The sequence below is a fragment of the Lacerta agilis genome, chromosome 7 (assembly GCF_009819535.1).
Source record: "Lacerta agilis isolate rLacAgi1 chromosome 7, rLacAgi1.pri, whole genome shotgun sequence".
NCBI lineage: Eukaryota > Metazoa > Chordata > Lepidosauria > Squamata > Lacertidae > Lacerta > Lacerta agilis.
This window is the reverse complement of record NC_046318.1, coordinates 45,853,768-45,874,910: the sequence shown is the minus strand read 5'-3', so window position 1 is coordinate 45,874,910 and position 21,143 is coordinate 45,853,768. Positions and strand designations below refer to the sequence as shown.

Below are 21,143 nucleotides of genomic sequence, written 5' to 3'. Positions count from 1 at the left end.
CAAGGAGAAGGGGACGACAGAAGACGAGATGGTTGGACGATGTTCTCGAGGTTACTAACATGAGTCTGACCAAACTCTGGGAGGCAGTGGAAGACAGGAGTGCCTGGCGTGCTCTGGTCCATGGGGTCACGAAGAGTCGGACACGACTGAACAACAACAACACTCTGCAGAGAGCTAACTGGCCACAACGCAGAAACATATCCCGGCCGGAATCCCTGTAAATGGAAACTGAACTCATACAGACATGAGCATAAGCGGCAGGAAAGCGCCTGAGCTATGTCTTAATCCTTGCATGCGCAGCCCTGGTAGAAAAATCAGTCTGCATGCGCAGGTCTAAAGTAGCACCGGCAGACCCCGATTCTTCCCCCCCCCCCATTGTTTTTCCGCTCATTGATTCTGCACAACCCTCCTGCCTTTCCCAAAAGCACAGCGAAATACTCCCTGCGCATGCGTACTAGTCTCCCCGCCGCCTCCTTGATTCCGACTCCAGGAGCCTCGCCTCTTCCCTCTCCCTCCGCTGTCACGTGACTAGCCGCAAAGGCTGCCGGGAGCAGGCTTACCCGGTTGTCTGGGCTCTCCGGATTCAATATGGCGGGTCTGGGCGGTCACTGAGGGGCTTGGCGGGGCGGCGGGTGTCAGCGCGGGCAGCCCAACTCTGCGCTCGTCTGCGGCGGGGACTCGGCCTCAGCGCTCGAGGGGGGAAGCGTCTCCAGGAGGAAAGGAGCGGGCTAAGCCGGCCGGAGGGGGCCGGCCCTTCGCTTGCGCTCGGCGCGGTGGGCCGCCCTGTCAGTCGGCTGGAGCGATGGCCCAGCGAGTGCAGTCGGCGCAGGAGTTCCTCCAGGACTCGTTCGTGCCGTTGGTGGCCGCGCTGTGCAGCGAGGAGGCGGAGAAGGTCACCCGCAAGAACAACCTGGGCTTCTGCGAGCTCATAAAGCCTTTCTGTCGCCTCACTTCGGAAGGTCGGTGTCACCTGGCGGGAGCGGAACTGGGTTGTTTACATGGTGGGAGGGGAGGGGAGACCCGCGGCCGGAGCACCCTCGCCGCCGCCCCGTCCCTTCCGGGTGTGGGTGCTGAGAGGCAGCTGGGCGGCGGGAGGGGGGGCAGTATATACATCTCCAGAGCCCTCCGAGGCAGGAGCCCCTTTCACTGTGTTGACTTCCCCCTTTGCTGAAGTTCCGACTTCAGGCAGCTGCTTCCCATCCAGATCGCTTGCCAAATTCTCCCTTCTGGGAAAGCCAGGAGGGTACTTGTTCACGTGGGTGATAGAATCTTGTTTACTCTGAAGGGGGGAGCATAGGATCCGGCTTATGCTTTCACTTAAGAGTGACAGGGACACCAGCATTAAAGTCATTTGGACCCTCGTGGGCAGAATTATGCTCTGCTAATCGTCAATGTTTTGGTTGTATTTTGTGAAAGTGGTGTCCTTTACCGATTTTCCACACTTCAGAGGTAAAAGATGACACAGAATGCCCTGCAAGCGCTGGCTCAAATTAAAGCCTGTTGATGTGAGCCATGCGAGTGGTTATTAACAATGGATGGGTCAGTGGTAGCCTCAGTTTTATGTACTGGAGACCGCTCCCTATGAGATTTAGGGATGATTTGCCAAAATGATTATATAATTTTGTACCAATAGGAATATTTCATATGTTTTTCAAATAAACAAGGCAAATATGAAGTCTATTATACATAGATAATGTTTGAAAGAGGAATAAATTACTTTAACTTGGCTGTTACAACCTAGGAAAGCACATTTAACAAAATGCTCAACTTTGCTAAATGGAAATCAGTTAGAAACATCAAGTAATTATTAATGTGTTTTGGTTTGTTTTATACATTATTGCTTTGTATTTATTATGCTATCTGAACATTAAAAGCATTAAATGCATCTTTAGTTGGTCAAGCAGTGTTTTTATTAAATATGCACGTTTTCTGCTGCTATAAATGACTTCTTTAGATAGTAATGAAATGGATCTTGATGAAAAATAACAATTTTCAAAAGAACTGCTTTTGTATTGTTCTTCTTTTTTTGCTAATGTATTACTCCAAGTAAGCAGGACATTGCTTAAAGGCTCATGAAGCAGCAACCTTGTTGAAGTTAAGCAGGTTTGGATCTGGTTAGTGCTTTGAGCCCAGTGTATGCTGTTATCATGAAAGAAATATAGGATGTGAATGTAACAAATAAATGCCCATACATTTAGGATTAAGCTGTTGGAATTCTAATTGTGCACATGCTAGGCTCGTTTGAAATATACACATGTGTGGACAACTTTGCTGCCCCAAAGAGATCAAAAAAAATTCTTCAGCCACTCTGCTAGGAAAAGTGATGGCCACTTCCTGCCAGCATTTCTGAGTACCGTATTTTATGCCAGCTTTTTTGAATGAGTACAGTGGAGGTATCACAGCTTCCTCCGCAAACAGAAGGAACCCTTTAGTTGCAGGTGGGGATGATATTCACACTATTATATTTCTCATTTTATAATCGCTATATCGATGCAGTTTTTAATTACCGGTATGTTTCTTACCTGTGCTGAACCTTCATGGATGGAAACAATAAGTAATTACAATTGGTAGGTAAGGAGTAGGTTAAGCAGGGGTGTTGGCATACTGCCTACCAAACTGTATTTTAAGTTGCTCCTTTCATTGGCACCTTGTTTTAATGTGTCCAAAATTAGGAAAGGTGAATTAGTGGCAGGCAGTTTTTCAGCTGGAGATCTACCAAGAATTTATGCAATTCACAGATGTGCTTGTTTGGAAACATAATGAACAGGAAAAGTATACAAGGTTTAGGGCAATTTCTGTGAACTTGGAAACATGTCAGGAGACTAGAAATGGAAGGATGCTTTGGTCACAAAGTGACAAGATTAGTTACAAACTAAGAATGTGAATGCCAGTTTTTCTTACAATTTATAACTCATCCAAGGGTGTTCAGGACAGGTAAAAACTGCTTAGATATAGTGATTGTAAAATGAGAAATAGAATGGCGTGGATCTCACACACACACCAACCCGCAACCAAAAGGTTCCTTTTGCTTGTTGAGGGAGCTGGGTTACATCCACTGTTGGAGGCAGTATTTGCCTGCGTGCCTGTTGCTGGGAATCACAAGTGGGGAGAGTGCTGTTGTACTCAGGTCCTTGCTTTCAGGTTTCCCATAGACACCTGGTTGGCCACTGTGAGAACAGAGTAGATGGGCATTCACCTGATCCAGCTGGTTCTTGTGTTCTTATTCATTGGAGGCTTCCAGTGGAGTGCAGTGGTTAGTGGCATTTTTTGCGGAACCCCACTTCCCCTGCATTCCCTGTGTTACTTCTCTGAAGGCTCCTCCAACTCTTTGGAGAAGATTTTCAAGGGGATTCAGGTGGGAGTGAAGAACAGCAAGAATGATTTTCCTCTTCCACTGACAGAGCATCCTATTAGTGGAACTCTGATCATTAGATGTTGCCGCTATTGCAACCTTCATATGGATCCAAGCCATTATTATAACATATACAATACGTACTGCAAAAAAAATACTCATAATAGTTCCCTGCATTAAATTTATCAAAACAGAACGGCATGTTGTAGATATAGCTAGGGATATAGGATTTTTTAATAGGAGAAGAATGTTTATTACAGTACAGCTATTTGGCCGGTTAGGTTATCCCTATAAAGCATAGGTTTATTGTACAGTAATGGGAATGCCTAAAATAGTATTTGCATTTGGCATCAACTCATTGTTACTAATGAGCTTTTGAAACAGAAAATTTTCCAGTGCTTGACATCACTGACAGAAATTTCTACTATTGAAAACATAAATCACTTTTTAAAATGACTTGAACACTTCAGAGGGAATGCTGTGCTGACAGCAACAACTGAAATTATGCTTCTTTGTGAAGTTTTCCCCCACATCTGAATGCCCTGTCCTTGGTTCCATGTTGAATGCTTCTAACACTTTCAATAATGTAAAATAGTATAATCCTATGTATGTTTAATCAGAAGTGCACCCTACTAACTCCAGTGGGAGTTACTTCTTAGAGAGATTGCAGTCTAAAGGAATGTTCTCATTTTGAATATTTTGTGAGAGATCTTGCTTGCCTTTTCAAAAAAATTGTAGATACTATATGTTTTGATTTTTTTTTTACAGAAATGTTGTGTATTGAGCATTGCTTCAGAGCAGACTAGTCTAACACAGCTATTTTCTTACTTTAGTGCACATGAGAGATCCCAACAACCAACTTCACATAATCAAAAACTTGAAAATTGCTGTCAACAACATTATTACACAGCCACCTCAACAAGGAGCCATTCGGAAGCTTCTGAATGATGTTGTGACTGTTAGTCAGCCTGCTGAAGGATTAGTAGCTAATGTGATTACTGCTGGAGATTATGATCTCAACATTAGTGGTATGTAACAAGACATTGAAATGTGTTAAAGATTTTATATTTCATTTTGTTTTATATTTTCCCAGTGAGAGACGTGCAGCTTACAGCTTTGAAAACTTGATATTGCACAGTGATTAGTTACTACAGAAAAATACAATATAACAGATACAGTTCTGCACACATAGGGGGTTTGGGAATTGTTCAGGACAAAAAATACAATACAATACAGCATATGCAGGAAGTGTGGGAATTCTTCAGTTTTGTTGCCTATTGCCATGTTGATAAAATTCCATATACTGTATACTGTTGGAGTTTGGGGGGGGGGGGGTGTTAAACAGCAAATTGTCATAGAAATGCCTCTACTCTCCACTGCTGCTTATTCTCAATTTTGGAATTGTTTATCCCAGCCAAATTTCTTCGAAGGGCAGAGCTACATGTTGTAAGATACATTGTTGTTGCCCAAAATGTTGAGCCTTATCCTTCCCACCCTGTAACATTTAGCCATATACTTAGTGCTTTCATAAAAGTTAGCATTGTCCCACTATTGCTTCTCACCATTACTGCCCTCTCATCAATATTCATCTGGCTCGTAGAATGCAGATGGGCAAATAAGCAGCTGCAGAGCCCAATCCCCACCATTTCTCCAAGTGAAGTGGCTGTCACTAGTGAGGAAGTGTTCTGGTTCTGTGAGAGGCTTCCACCCCATAGATTAAAAAGGGGCAACTTGCCTGATTTCTGCCCCTCCCTCCAAAAGACAGCATAAGCTTTCTGCATACCTATGTGATATTATGTAATGAGATTCCTCAGTCCACATCACTGACAGCGTCCAGGAAGTGCAGAATGCATTTATGTCAAGCCACAAATTTTTACTGTATGTTAAGAAAGGGGTGAGAACTCTAGTATAACATACAGTTCTGCCCTTAGATATAATTACTTATGGGAAAAGTGTTAAAACCTGTACTACTCTTCTGTAGAAATGTTGAATGACATCAAGTTGTGCAATGGGAGTAAAAATTGTTTTCTAAAAAACATTATTATATAGTGTCTGGATTAAGGGAAGTGAGGTAAGTGAAGTTTTAAATAACTAAAATATAAACACATTTCTAGAAATGCAACCTCCCTATTCATACTATTTGTAACATGTAAGTGAAAGCAGATCATAGTTGTTCCTTTTTGTGGGGAGTGAAATCTGTACAAATTAAAATACATCCTATCATTTTTATTACACTTGTATTGTTGTACTGTAGCTGTCTGTCTGTGACTCTTCATGTACAACACAACCTTATTCTTACCGGTAATTTGTACTATGTTGAAATCCAGTTATTGTGTGTAAGTTGCTTTAGATGACTCAAGTTTAGTTCTGTGTATTCACTTGACTGCTGATTAAGTAAAATAACTGAGTTTTTGTTTTTTGCATGGTCAGTAGTTGAAGACAATTTTGGTAGTCGAAGACAAAAATCCTGCAAAGGCTGTCTTTAAGGTTGTAATTCTAGAAACACCTAGCTAGAAATTAAGCTCCATGGAAATAATTTTATTACCTAAACCTTTCTGCTTGAAAATCTCCTGTGTATGCATGACTTTTCTAGATTACCCTGTCTTTATGTAATCATACTGTATTTTATGTATAAGCAACAAATGAAACATAGAGAAAATTGTTGTTATTTCTTTGTCTATTTATATTGTGTAACCAGTGTGCATGACCTTTCACAGAGTATATGAGGACAAGTCTAACCAAGAAACTTTGAATGGAATTCAGTGCCACTGTAATACAATTGTTCTGTCAGCGCAAACATTTCTACTTGCATATGGAACTATATTTCCTTTCCTCTCTTCTGCTATTCTGGGGGTTTTCACGACCCTTCAGAGTAGGTTTTTTTGGGGGGTGGGAAACCCCATTGTGTTAGTGGAATTTCTTGCACTGGCTTGTGCTAGTGCATCAGGTTAGTTACAATCCAAAATGTGAAAGAGTAAGCAAGTATTTTATCACTTTATCTACCAACACTTTATGCCAAAGTCTTCATTGAAAAGGTGTAATTTGAAGGAAAGGAGTTGTAACATCATACAGATGTTCTTGGGGGCTGTTGAAGCACATGGAGCAGCATGAAAGAGAAAAGGCAACATGTTCTGAGGCAGCAGGAAACCTTCAGGTAGTAGAAAATGGTGGAGCTTTAGAAGGAAAGATCATGGGTAGGGCTGTTGGGATATAAAAGAGATGTAATGGGGTGTGAGGTTGGGCAAGGCCATGAAAAAAGGACAAGGAATTTGTACTGGATCTAGGAGCGGAGAGGGAGACAACATAGGATTTAAGAAGTGTTTTATCTATCTATTAAATTTATATACCATCTTTCGTCATGATCAGAGCAAATGATATAGGCAGCAGAGTACTAGATAGATGTGATGAGACTGAGGTGAGACAATTAAAGTCTAGAGAGGAGAAGATTGTAGCAGACTAGGTCAGGACTAGTCTACTCTGTTTTTGCAGAAGAAAAGGATCATAGTTTTTTTAGTGTTGCAAGGGGAAAAGCTATGGTTTGAATATGAGGAACAGAGATGATCTAGTCATCAAAATGTGACTGGATGGTAATGTCAGTGAGAAAGGAAAGGAAAGGCTAGAAGAAGTAGGGCTTTGGAGGAAATACGAGGTTTGGTCTTTGAACATAAAAAGCATTCAATGACAAATATCAAAGAGGCAAAACAAAATAAAATGAAAAATTCCTTCCAGTAGCACCTTAGAGACCAACTAAGTTAGTTCTTGGTATGAGCTTTCGTGTGCTAAGGTGCTACTGGAAGGAATTTTTTATTTTATTTTGTTTTGACTATGGCAGACCAACACGGCTACCTACCTTTATCAAAGAGGCAGTTGGAGATATGGGATTGGAGTGGGGTGGGATAGTTTACGGGTGGGAGAGAGAGTTGGGTGTTGTCTGCATATAAATAGGACTGATAGCCATAGAAATTGATGAGATTACCAAAAGACCGTTTAGAGCCAGCATTGGGAACCTTGGCCCAATGTATCTCTCCAGGCTCCTTTCTGGCCATCAGGACTTTGCCTATGCTGGATACCCTCACCCCAGCCCTGCTGCTCATTTTTTTTGAGTGTTTTTGTCCAGCTGGAATGTGTTCTACAACTGTGAACATGTCTCTTGCTTGCCAAATGGAGAGATGCATGTGTTTGTGTGTGTGTGTGTGTGTAATCTCTGGTTTTGTTTGGCTGGAATATAGCCTACTGTAACAGTTTGCTGTTCTTTGGCTTTGGACCCCCCACTGGCATGCAGCTTCTGGAAGACCTGTCATGATAGAATTTGGCCTTGAGCTTGGGAATGAATAGCAGGGGGCTAAGAACAGAGGGGTGGTGCTGTGGTCTAAACCACTGAGCCTAGGGCTTGCCAATCAGAAGGTTGGCCGTTCAAATCCCCGTGATGGGGTGAGCTCCCGTTGCTCGGTCCCAGCTCCTGCCCACCTAGCAGTTCGAAAGCATGTCAAAGTGCAAGTAGATAAATAGGTAGCGCTCCGGCAGGAAGGTAAATGGCATTTCTGTGTGCTGCTCTGTTTTGCCAGAAGTGGCTTAGTCATGCTGGCCACATGACCCAGAAGCTGTCTGCGGACAAACGCCAGCTCCCTCGGCCTGTAAAGCAAGATGAGTGCCGCAACTCCAGAATCGTTCGCGACTGGACTTAAATGTCAGGGGTACCTTTACCTTTAAGAACAGATCATGGAGAGACCCCAACAGAGGGAGAGAAAGGATCCTTTATTGAAAGTAGGATTCCAGTAAAACCCAGAACTGGAGCACTAGTATGTCACTCTCCACTTAGAGGATATCGTGTGAATTACAACTCCTGTTCCTGAGATATTTCTTGCGGGGGGGGGGTGGAAGCTGGTGCGAACAAACATTTTGAATAGTCTATTTTAAAATACACCCAGTATTTTAAACACTTTAAAAAACAACAACATTTTATATGCCCTTTGATAGGTCTGAAGTATCCTACTCTGAGTATTAAATATATTTAAAAATGCATGGCCAATGGAAATGTTTCGGACATGTCAAAAGGCATGACTGCTGACCATGTGAGAAGTTTCATTATTTGTTCCTAAAAAACTCTTGTCTCTTGTTATAGTTAGTTGGGTGATCAGTTGTCTGTCTTAGGTGTATGTCTCAGTTTTGCAAGTACATTATTTTCCGTATTGTAGTTAGTTTTTTTTAAAATTATTATTTCATTTTATAATGTATATAAAACAGAGAGAACAATTGTAGCAGCAGACAAAAATTAAAAGATGAAAAACAAAACTATAAAATCGCACATGAGTTAAAATAACAAAGTCCAAGGAAAGACTATCAACTTTATCATATCATTAAGTATAGTTTTAGAGTTGCCAGGCTTGTAATGAGTGTATGTGTGTGTTCCCATGAGTGATGATGCCTGTTGAAGGAGAAAAATATAGTTAATATAGTTAATATAGATTGTTAATATATTTTAGGTAGTTTTTGGTGATTGTGCTGAGATTGCCTTAAAAGTGTGTTTGAAGTGATGCTCTCTGTCTGGCTGATTTTCCCAGCTCCCCACACCCCCATTAAATGCCATTGCCTCTTTCGAACAATATCTGTATTTAAAGAAGAAGATGAAGACTTAGGGGTGTGTGAATATTTCAGTGAGCATACATCTTTTTTGTAATAAGCTCCAAAATAAAAATGCTACTTTGGTATTTTTTCAGTAAGCAACTGTTGTAGATTGATACTGTAAACATCCCATATGTTTAAACCTGCTTATGTTCTTAGTAAGGCACATTGACCCTATAACAAATGTTTAAATATTCAGTGTTACTGAATAAATTCTGTCAAATACACTTGCTTTCTCAGGAGCTTTAAAATATTCAAATTATAATTCTGAAGAGAATTAGCATGATGCAGTATGCTCAAGACAAAATGCTCTTGGTTTTATATTTTTCATGTTTGGTTCTGAAAGTGCCCTATGTCCAGAGACGTCAGTGGAAGCTTAAGGGTTTACATGTATCCAGTAGATTTTCACATGCATATGAAGGAGGCTTCCTAAACCTGAACAAAGATGAAATGTGTACAGACTACCTGCTTAGTTTAATACTTCCATGTTTTCTCTGTCAGATCGCTCAGTTAAAGCTAGTGTTCCTTGGTACAGTAGTTGGAAAGACACACTGATGGGACTGAACACATCCACGTTTTATTCAGGTATTTTGTGTGGCTGGTGTGGGTTTCCTAAATAGTCCTGTTTCTATTCCTTTGTTATGCAACCCATCCATCTTTTCTTACCACCCTACTACACTTTTCTTAGAATAGATTTCATTCCTAGAAATAAATATTGGTGATGGTTGCTGAGATCTTATCTTTTCTTTTAAATCCAGTTGTGATTATTCCATAGATCAAAATGCAGAGAAAATCATTCTCTATCGACTTGATTGAGCATGCTGAATTTTATATTACTTGACTTTCTAGAAATGCTTGCCTCCTTTCCCTTTTTTAAATAATAACTTTTTGTGATCGTTGGAAATAATAGTAGTGTTCAGATGAGTTGTAAGCTGCTGTTCACTACCCACCATATTTTTCTTACCTGGGTTGTTGTTAATCATACTTTGTTTTGTTTTTAGGGTCTTGTAGTTTATAGCTTAACAAATGTATATTTGCTCATTTGTTGCATGGAATTTGGATGTCATTCACTAAGACAGCATTTCTGTTTGTGATATATTGTATTTGCCCAGCACATTATTCCTAGGAAAAGTTAGTTCTTTTCATTGCTAACAAGGCCATTATGATTAATCTTGAATGTGATTGTGTGATAAACAGAAACTTAATTGACAGTGCTTGAGACATCAGTGGTTACTATTCTTGTCAAACCCTTGTCAAACCACTCAGGCTGCAAAAAGGGACTTGCATGGAAGGAAGCATTGGTACTGAAACTAAGGGAGAAGTCTGCTGGTTTCCTCTTCCCTAAATTGATTATGTGTTTGGCAATTACACTCTTTTCTAAGTATGTCTCAGATGGAGGAAGCAGGCACTAAGAATTTGAGTTCATTTTAGACTTTGGTTAGATCTAGAATGTGCAGAGGATTTTTCTCTTTTTAATATTTCTTGCTATTAGGTTTCAGTTCTCTCTCTTCCCTTCGTTGAAATCTCTTTGGGAGACATATCATGGAAATGTATTGGATAATGCACAGTGGGGAAACTATAGCTTACTCTCCCTTTAGCAGAGGTCGTAATTTGGTCTATGAAGTATTTTTCTCTATGCTGGGCCAGGTAAAGATGCAACTGCAAAGGAACATTTGAGAGCTTTAAACTATGCTTCCAATTGTTCTTTGACAAGTGGGGCTTGTATTTAGGTAAAGGTAAAGGACCCCTGACAGTTAAGTCCAGTCATGAACTACTCTGGGGTTGCGGCGCTCATCTCGCTTTACAGGCCGAGGGAGCCGATGTTTGTCTGCAGACAGTTTTTCCGGGTCATGTGGCCAATATGACTAAGCCGTATCTGGCGAAACCAGAGCAGCGCATGGAAACACTGTTTACCTTCCCGCTGGAGCGGTACCTATTAATCTACTTGCACTTTTTGGCTTGCTTTCAAACTGCTAGGTTGGCAGGAGCAGGGACTGAACAACAGGAGCTCACCCCACCACGGGGATTTGAACCACCGGCCTTCCAATCGGCAAGCCCTAGACCACAGCGCCACCCGCATCCCTTGGGCTTGTATTTAGCACCTTTTAAATTTGGCACCAAATGCATGTCCACTGGAATTGGTTCCACTTGGACACTCCCAATCAGAGCTCCCAATTAGAACCAGTAGCTACCAAATATGAGACTTGAAGGTTAACTTGCTTTTAACTTACTTTTTACTTAGAGGTGTATAATGAAAAACAGGCCACTCTGATCTTCCTTGATGTAGAAAAAGCGTTGGATAGTATCTCCTGGGAATTTATGAAATAAGTACTAAAGAAAATGGAACCAGGTATCCTTTCTTAAGGGATATCAGTGCTTTATATAATGAACAAAGGGCAAATATTATAGTAAATAATATTATCTCAGAAAAATGTAATATCATGAAAGGAACAAGACTGGGATGTCTGCTCTCCCCGTTATTATTTATTCTTACCCTAGAAATTTTATTGCAAAATATAAGAAACAATGATAAAATTAGTGGAATAAGAGTGGGCAGACAAAACTATAAAACAAAACTTTCGCAGACAGTATAGTCTTAACATTGGAACAACCCTTAGGAAGTGTAGTAGAGTTAGTAAAAGAGATAAATGAATTTGGAAAATTGGCGGGCTTTAAAATAAACAAAGGTAAAACCAAAATGTTAGTTAAGAACATGGATGATCACCTTAAAAGGAAATTAGAGAAATTAGAGGAAAAAGTGAAGTATTTAGGAGTATGGTTAATGGCAAATAATCATAATATTTACAAGGCCAATTATATGAAGACATGGAAAGAAATGAAAAAAGGCCTAGATATATGGGGCAGAATGCATTTATCTTTAATGGGGAGAATCTCAGTGATAAAAATGAATATCCTCTCAAAAAAGTTATTTCTGTTCCAAATGATCTCAATACTTAATGATGTACGCTGTCTAAAAGAATGGCAAAAATACCCGTCTAAATTTATATGGAGGAGGAAGAAACCCAGGATAAAATATAATATTCTTATTGATATAAATGATAGAGGGGGTTTTGCACTCTCAGACTTAGAAATTGTATTGTGAAGCGGCATGCCTAAGTTGGATAAAAGATTGGGTTTTGCTGGAAAACACACAGTTGTTAGATTTAGAGGGACCTGATGTCAAACATTGTTAGCCATGCATGTATTTGGTATGGCAAAGCTGGAATACACAACAGTTTATCTAACCATGTTATTAGGAAAAAATTAACTAGAGTATGGGAAAAAATATAAAACCTTATTGGAAAACAAAACTCCAAGGTGATTATCCCCGATAGAAGCAGAGAAAAGAAAAAAAATTAACATGGGGGTTAAGTGGGGTACCTACAATGAGTTGTTAGATTTTTCAGGAGAGCCAAAAATGAAAAAAAAAATAGAAGAGAATTTATGTGTTGAATTGGCTAAATTATTATCAAATTAACTCCAAATTTAAGGCAGACAAAAAGTGGGATTCACAACCATCACAATTTGAAAAAGAAAGGTTAGATCTTAGATTTTAATATATCTAAAATGTATAAAATATTACTTGAGTGAGAAAAGAAAGAAAAATTAGTTAAATCATCCATGATCAGTTGGGCACAAGATGTGGATCACAATATTAATTTAAATCTATGGGAACAATTGTGGAAAATCAATTTAAAATTTACTGCATGTTATGTGTTAAAAGAGATCTATTTAAAAATGATCCACAGGTCAGACTAGCCAAAATATTTAGATCTAAAAGTGACAAATGTTGGAAATGCAAAGAAACAGTTGGTACATTCTATCATTTATGGTTGGTGTAGAGGAGAACAAAATAATTTTGGGACATAGTGTATAATGAACTTAAGAAAATGTTTAAAAGAACGTTTTCCAAAAATCCAGAAGCTTTTCTTCTAAGGAATAGTAACAACAGAAATCCCCCCAAAAATTACCCTATGGATGTGTGTGACTACAGCTGCTTGAATTCTATTTGCACAAAAATGGAAAACAGGCACACTACCATCAAGAGAAGAGTGACATCTCAAAATGTTGGAATACTTAGAAATAGCCAGTATGACAGATAGATTAAGAAATAAAGATGCTAAGAGACTGAAGGAAGATTGGATATTATATAGGGATTATATGGAAAAATATTATAGCAAGAAAATAATCATAACGGGTTGAAAAAAATATTCAGCAGTAGATGTTATAATGTGAGATTATGTAAGGTAATGAAGATAATTTAGTAGAGTAAGAAAACACAGTTAAAAGGATAGTAGATAGGAAACCATGGAAAGAGTGGAAGGGAAGTTTAACTCAAGATATATATGATTTAAAGAATCTTGGAAAAATATAGCTATGTTATTATTACTATCATATGTTTATGACTTATATCCATGCTATTTACTTGTTTTTATGTATGACTGTAACATAGTATGTGTTGACAAGCTATAACAGAAAAGCAAATAAAAAAAACGCAAAAACTTGCTTTTAACTTACTTTTATCAATATTTTAATGGGCATTCTTTATTCTACATAAACTGCTTATAAGTTATGGATGATTAAGTGGTACAGTGGTCCCCCGCTAGACGAAAAGAATTCGTTCTGCGAGTCTCTTCGGCTAGCGATTTTTTCATCTAGCGAAGCACCAATACAAAGTAGCAGTTTTTGCGACGGAAAATTTTTTTTCCCCGTCTTGCGAGGCAGCCCCATAGACTTTTTCGTCTTGCGGGGCAGCCTTCTGCTAGCGAATGCCTTTCGTCTAATGGGGCACCACTGTATATAAATACATAAGTAAAATATACTGTATTCAAATTTCGAGATTAGAAACCGCTACAATACCCTTTCTTGAATGAGGAGCAGTATGATGCTTTAGTGATTGATAATATTACTTCTGTCATAGAAGTCATACGAGGACTTCTTTTTCTGATATTTTGTGTCTTGGATATAAAAAGTGATAATGGTTATGCTGAATGGTACGTAAGTGGTGTTTATGTTCCAGAATTAAAATACTGGATTATGCTTTAACAAATGAATTGGGCTTTTACTTGAATGTTAGGTGCCTGTGAGCTTCTAATGGTATTTGTAAGAAAGCAATGCATTTACAGTCTAAAGAAAAAAGAAAAAAAGATGAAATCTACCGGTATACAGTGGATTAAGGGAATAGTAGTCTTGGTTACTATCTTTGTGGTGGTAACAAAGCCTGAAATGTGCTCATCTAACCATAACTATGACAACAAAACAAATTCCTGTTCTATGTTTTTGAAATTTAGAATTATGCTATACCTATAACCAGTTTCATTATGATGAATGTGTGATTTTAATAACGTTCAATGTACATGACCAGTTGTGACCCTGCCAGACCCATACCTAGCATCTGGGAAAAACAGCCTTGTGGGCCTAATGAGTTCTGCAGCCTGGAGGTTCCCTTTGCCAGTGTTAGATCAATGTATGCTAGCTATATTGCTTCTTGTTTAATATATTTTGATTGTTCTCTGAATAACCTCAGCATTAGATCATGTTTTTAAAGTGCTTACTTGTAATTTTGAATTGCAAAAAATGATATGACTGATTTTAGAATATTAACAAAATGTAGGCTGCAATCCTATATCCACTTGCATTGTAATGCAATTCACCAATCCATTTTACATTTTATTATTCTGTACTTTAAAAAAAATCAGTGAATCTTGTATTGGGGCCCTGCTGTCACCTCTCCTCCCTAATTCTTTCCTCCCCTTTTTTCTCCCCAGCCATTCCCTCAACAACTTTGTATGTTGCAATGTCTTGCTTAGTCTTAGTTGTTTCTGTTTATTTGAAAACTGAATAAAAATTATGTATACATACTTAAGACTACAGACTTCAGACTATATCTCATTGAACTCAATGGAGCTGACTTCTGAGTAACTTACAGATAGGGTTGCCATATTTCAGAAAGTAAAAACCAGAACATTAAAAAAAAAAAATTTTTTAGCGTAAATTCTGTTTTCGTTCAAATAAATGAAAAATTCCCAAAACTTTATCACTGATAAGCTGTAGTTGTACAGCCATGGCAGTATGAATCAAAATGTATGGGAGTAGCAGAGGGGCGAAAGCTTTCTGATGTTGCAGTACAGCTATGGGATATGTTGAGAACCATATGAATGAAATTTTCATTAGCTTCCCTTTCTTTATGAATTGCAATCTTGAAAATAGTTTCTTCTAACCTTTGTCAAAATCATACTGCAGAAGTTATCAATAACTAATTAGTACTACTTTTAAGCTTGATGCCTTTTTCCAAAACCTCTCCTGCTGGCAGTTAAGTTGCCTACATTTTTTTACAGCAAAGTAGCTTGTTTCTTCATTTTAAATGTTTCTGTGATATCTTTTTAATTTATTTCAGCTACCACTCCATGGTTTGAGGCTTATCGAGAGAGTTTTCTTCAGTCTATGCCATCATCAGACCATGAATTCCTAAACCACTATGTAGCCTGTATCCTTTGGAACAGAAAGATAAATGTGTGTTGTATATAAGATGCAAGATGATATTGCAGCCCTTTCTGTCCTACATCTGCTAGTAAAGAAGCTTGTTAAAAAAGCAGGAAACTGCAACAAAACAATTCTGTTTTCCAAAATCTTTTATCGGAATTAATTGGGAGTATGTGGTGCTCAAGGTCATTTTGTTTGTGTTTGAATGTTTGCAAAATTAGTTGGGCATTGATATTGAGTTGCTAATAATTGCAGCAAAAGCTTGCATTATTCAGAACCTTAAATTACTCAATTTTTATGTATTCTTGCTTGTACACCTCCCTTTGAACGAGCCACAATTACAACAGGAAGCCCTTAATTAACTATAGTTTCACATTTCATCTGAACTGGTAAACTGTGGTTTCCAGATTTGGAACAAGCCAGGATATTAATTCTTGGTTTGAACATTGTGTAATATCCTGGCTTGTTCTGATGCTGGTAAACATAATTTTCCTGTTCTGATATGGTAAATTGGAGGCTTCCTGGTTTAATCACAACTTGCAATATGAGGATTGTGGCTGGGTAAGGATTCTTGGGTACATACCAGCTTTTAGTACTTTATCAAAGAATAATCTTGCAGTCATTTAGCTAATGGCAGCATAGCAAACAGACTGCAATGAGCCCATCGTTTATACAACATTATATTTAGACATTATTTTATCTTCAGTTAGCTGCCACATGTCTTGCTAAAGATGGATTATTATTATTATTATTATTTATCACAAGTGAATTGTAGTTTTTCTTTAGAGGTAAATTAGGCACAGGTTTAAAAGAAGTGCTGAAGTTGTTACTGGAACAACACTCAAGCATTAACTAGTTCTTGGTTAACTTGTGAACTTGTGATTCATCCTTAATGTCAACTAAGGTATGCTCGTGGTGTCATCTAGTGAACCTGAACCTGTGGAACAGTTTCTAAAGCTTTCACAAGAGCAGCATCAGATTCAACATAGTAATGAATACTCTTATCCAAAATGGTTCATTCCAAACACCCTCAAATACTATGTGTTGTTGCATGATGTGAGTTTAGGAGAGGAACAAAGGTAAGTAGGGTTGTCTAAGTGGCTTCTCTGACACTTTATAACATTTCTGAAATGCTGATTTTAAACTTGCTAATGTCTTTGTAATGTCTATGTAGTTTAAGATAATTCCATGATCCTCAATTCTTGGACATACAGGTGTAATTCCTTCTTGTGTGCAAAAACTGTGTGTCTAATATAACTTGCTGTAACAAGCATAAATCATGTAGGACTATGCCGCTATAAATAACCCAAAAGAGAGAGCTGTATTCTTTTAAAGTAAGTAGGTTGAATCAGATACTTTGGGCATGGACGATTCCTAGATAAAGTGTGATTCCTCTGGCTCATGTTAAGGAAATTCTTTTAGGGCTTTGTGTTCTAAGTCATTCATGTTTTTTTCCTTTAGAATAAAGAATGGTGCTTTTTCAGATTAATTCATGAGCTCTTCCATGAAGCCATCAGGAAGTACAAGTGCTTGATATTGCAAAACACTGTAAAAGTTTGCTATTGAATACCTTCTGCTACCATTGTGTACAACTGGGGTGTGTGCATTTTTAAAATAGGAAATTGGACTTTTCAAATGGTTGCAGTTAATCACTAGGACCTGAAATAGCCCGTAACAATATAAAACCTAAACTGGTGAATTTTTTTTGGCAAATGTGTTGCTATTCTTAACCTGACTTTACAATAGCAACCTTAGGAAAGAACTCTGTTCTGTCTTTTTTTTTAAAAAAAAAAGTGCTCAGGGTGGGGCGATTTACAAAATGGCATGTGCCAATACACTTTTATGACGTTTATTGCTGTCCTGGCACTGCAGGCATATTGCATGGATGCTGCAGGGAAGCTGACTCCTGCAGATATTTCACATTAGAGTTGGCTTGAACATAATGGGTTAGATCTAAGTTAAACATGCACAGTGGAGCTGGTAGAAACAACCCCTTGTTTTTTATGCACTAAATTTCCAAAATCTTCCATCACTACCATGTTTGCCTCTTCCTAAATGTTCATCTGTCCTCTTCTTTTGATTTTTCAAAATCTATCCTCTTCTTTTGATGTTTTTATATATGCTGGAAGCTGCCCAGATGGACAGGGTAATAATGATGATTATAATAATTAATAATTTTATTTATTTATACATACATATATCCATCCATCCATGCTGAATACTCTTCTGCTTGTCCAGGTTTCTCCTGATGGACTTTATTATAGTTCTGTTTGCCATTGTTTTCAGCCCTTGCCTGTGTTAAATTGAAATTAATATGGCTGCATTGACTTGTGAAGAATCTTCCTTGTCAGCAGTTGATTATTTCTGTATCCTCAACTCTTTAAATCTCTGGTCACTTCAACAGTGTTTCTGTATTTTCATTTTTTTTCTCATTCAATCCTTAATCTTTATTCATATAGTCTTTGAAGTTGGGGTGGACATTTCCTGATGGATCACTAGTTTTTCCTGACTGCTGGGATTCTTGTCAAGAATGCTTCATATAAATTGTTCTGTGCAACACTGTTTGCTGCTCTTTTCAATTTCTGTAGTTCTGAAGAGAAATGTTTCCTTCCTGAAACTTTGCACATTGAGCTGAAGCAAAGTTGTTTATTCAGTATACACTAGTTTGCATTCACATGCCACAGTAAGCCATAAACCATGCACTTACCGTGCATGGATGCTGTGAGGAAAGAAACCATAACCCCGGGCTTAGTCTTACAACTTGATTGTTTTACTCCAAACTACAGTTGAACAAACTGGCCAAGTGTAATGCTGAGCCAGGAATTGTAGTTTGTTTCTTCCCAGTACAAGTGAGGAGGAGTGGGTGCAGTTTGCTTGTGCATGGTAAACTATGGTCTGTGGCTTTTGGCTACGTGAACATGCCAGGATTAAGCTCTTGTAGGTATAAAGGTGAAGTTGGATTACCCATCAAGAAGGATGATGTTTGAAAATATTCTGCAATACTTTACTATTTTTAGGGCTGATTCAATTTATGAAGAAATGAAACAGAGATATGGGACTCAGGGGTGCTATTTACTTAAGATAAATTCTCGTGGGTCTAATCGAGGAACAGACGAACAGATTCCTGATCCCTGGAGCCAATATCTTCAGAAAAACACTATCCAAACCCAGGTATATTTTTCTACTTAAAACTTTTTATGTACTATACTGAAGGGTGTCTTCACTCCTTTTGCTGTATGTGAGTCTGTTTATTTCCTTTAATAAATTATTTTGTCACAGTTTTTAAATGTCTGATTGAGAAAGCAGATCCACATACAGTGGTGCCTCGCAAGACGAAATTAATTCGTTCCGCAAGACTCTTCGTCTTGCGGAAATTTCGTCTTGCGAGGCACCTTTTCCCATAGGAACGCATTAAAATTTAATTAATGCGTTCCAATGGGGGAAAAGTCCTGGGGCCCCTCCCGACCGGCACCGGAGCCACGCCGCACCGCGTTTTAAGACTGCAGTGAGCGAACAGCTGCGCTGCTGTTCGCTCGCTGCAGTCTTAAAACGCGGCGCCGCGGCTCCGGGAGGGAGGGAGGGGGCCGTGGGATCATGCCCGACATCGGGCACGATCCCATGGCCCCCTCCCGACCGGCAACGGAGCTCCGCGGTGCTGCGTTTTAAGACTGCAGCGATCGTTGCAGTCTTAAAATGCAGCGCCGCGGCTCCGGGAGGGAGGGAGGGGGCCGTGGGATCATGCCCGACATCGGGCACGATCCCATGGCCCCCTCCCGACCGGCAACGGAGCTCCGCGGTGCTGCGTTTTAAGACTGCAGCGATCATTGCAGTCTTAAAACGCAGCGCCGCGGAGCTCCAGGAGGGCTTACCTTTTCGCTCCGGTTGGGAGGGATGTTGTCCGCGTCCGCCATTTTGGATCGACTGCGCATGTCTGGACATGCGCAGACATGCACAGTCGATCCAAAATGGCGGACGCGGACAACAACCCTCCCGACCGGAGCGAAAAGGTAAGCCGGCTTACAGTGGTACCTCGCCAGACGAATTCGTCTTGCGAAAAACAGGCATAGACGAATTCGTCTCGCGAGTCAACTAAAAACTCGCAAAACCCTTTCGTTTTGCGAGTTTTTCGTTGTGCGAGGCATTCGTCTTGCGGGGTACCACTGTACCAGTTAAAGTCTAAAGTTTCACCTTCTTTTGGTTCTTTCTTTGGCATTATTTTATAATATGATTGATTGGTAGCTGGTACCTTCTAACACAGCTAGCCCAGGACACATTGCTGCCTGAGGTGAGTGGAAAAGTGACAGGCACTTCCCCTTTCAACATACATAAGCTGACTAAACTAGCAGTTTGCCCCATCACTAGTGATGAAGATTCAATGTCCCTTTCTGCCTCTGAAGACTGCAGCTTAACTTAGAGAGTGCAGAGCAGACTCTGCAGTAGTATCCAAGCAACATTCTGTTGGAAATAAATTAGTGATTTCTAGAAGTTTAAAATATGTTACATTTTCAGAAAGTTGAAACTGTTTATGTATGTTTTATCCTGACAGGAACCTTATGAAGATGGCCCATATACAGTAATTTCAAATAAGAATTCTGATCACTTTATACCACTGGATGGGTTAGGTAATGATTCCAAAGGTATATTTCTTTTTATAACAACTTAGTTTAAAAAATAAGAATAAACAAGTTGTTTATCAGAATACTGCAGGTCCCATTTTAATCATGCCTGAACGTGCCCTTATTTCATCATGGCATAATAAGGTAACTGCCATCAAAATTATGTAATATGAATAGTGCTTTTCTCTGGGGGTACACATACCCCTAAACATTTTTTGAATCTAAGTTTGGCCTCATTGAGGGGTAGTATTTCAATTTGAGTAGGAAAATGAGAATACCCCTAAACATTTTTTTTTTAGAAAAAAGCACTGGATGTGAGCTGCAGATCCCCACCTCAAATCTCATTTCTCCTATGAGCTCTTTTTATTGCCTTCTACAAACTACTAACTCGGTGTCTCGCCCCCCTTTTGAAATAATACTAGCAAACTTTGCATAATTATTCTAAGACTTAGTAAGAATATATATTTAGTGGTTTTGAGTTTTCATAAAAAGTATCAAGTGCTTATGTAGGGATGCTTGTCTCTCCAGGATTAGCTGAAAAGTGTTCGCTGCAGTATCAATGATCATTCAAGTAGTATCTTGCTCTTTCTACAAACTTCACTACAGTGAAGTTGATTGGTGACTTCCCCCACCCCCTGAAATTGATCAGATCATATCACCTAGTATGACCCTGGCCTTCCGCCAAGAGTTTCCCCCTTACAAGTCAGGTGCCATTAAAAAATAAAATAAAAGTTTATTGGAGTTGTTAAGCAAACAGTAAAAGACTACAATCATTGGCAAAAGTCTAGCTCCTTTTGAAGTGTTTCTGAAGCTCACTGTATCTGTAGAGATAAGCCTCTGTCTTTCTATCTTTCTAAGCAGTGTTCACTAGGCTAAAATACATGGGAAGTTTATTTGTAGACCTCTCCTAGTTGAAACATAGCCAGCTCATAAGAATGTACTGCAGAGGTGGAGCAAACAAGCAAATATTGTTGTGTTGCATTACAAAATTCAAAGGAACTTCAGAAATGCATGCATTTTAAAATTAAGCTAAATAAAATTAGCGAATGTCCTGAGATTTTACAGTTACC

At 39.1% G+C, this 21,143-nt stretch overlaps 1 protein-coding gene across 8 annotated transcripts in view; it reads left to right on the top strand.

Annotated features, from left to right (window-relative positions):
- The first annotated feature begins 608 nt into the window (after window positions 1–608).
- The window catches only part of TRAPPC8 (trafficking protein particle complex 8), a 54,588-nt gene continuing 34,053 nt past the window's right edge, over window positions 609–21,143 (top strand). For 4 of the 8 annotated variants that reach the window (XM_033155099.1, XM_033155098.1, XM_033155097.1 and 1 more), the window contains exons 1-7: window positions 609–959; window positions 4,186–4,380; window positions 9,476–9,559; window positions 15,372–15,461; window positions 16,362–16,536; window positions 18,475–18,628; window positions 20,004–20,094. In XM_033155099.1, coding sequence (XP_033010990.1) covers window positions 803–959; window positions 4,186–4,380; window positions 9,476–9,559; window positions 15,372–15,461; window positions 16,362–16,536; window positions 18,475–18,628; window positions 20,004–20,094 — 946 coding nt within the window. In that variant the 5' untranslated portion in view covers window positions 609–802. The remainder of the gene's footprint in view (window positions 960–4,185; window positions 4,381–9,475; window positions 9,560–15,371; window positions 15,462–16,361; window positions 16,537–18,474; window positions 18,629–20,003; window positions 20,095–21,143) is intronic. The other 4 variants (XM_033155103.1, XM_033155102.1, XM_033155101.1 and 1 more) reach the window with 1 other exon arrangement.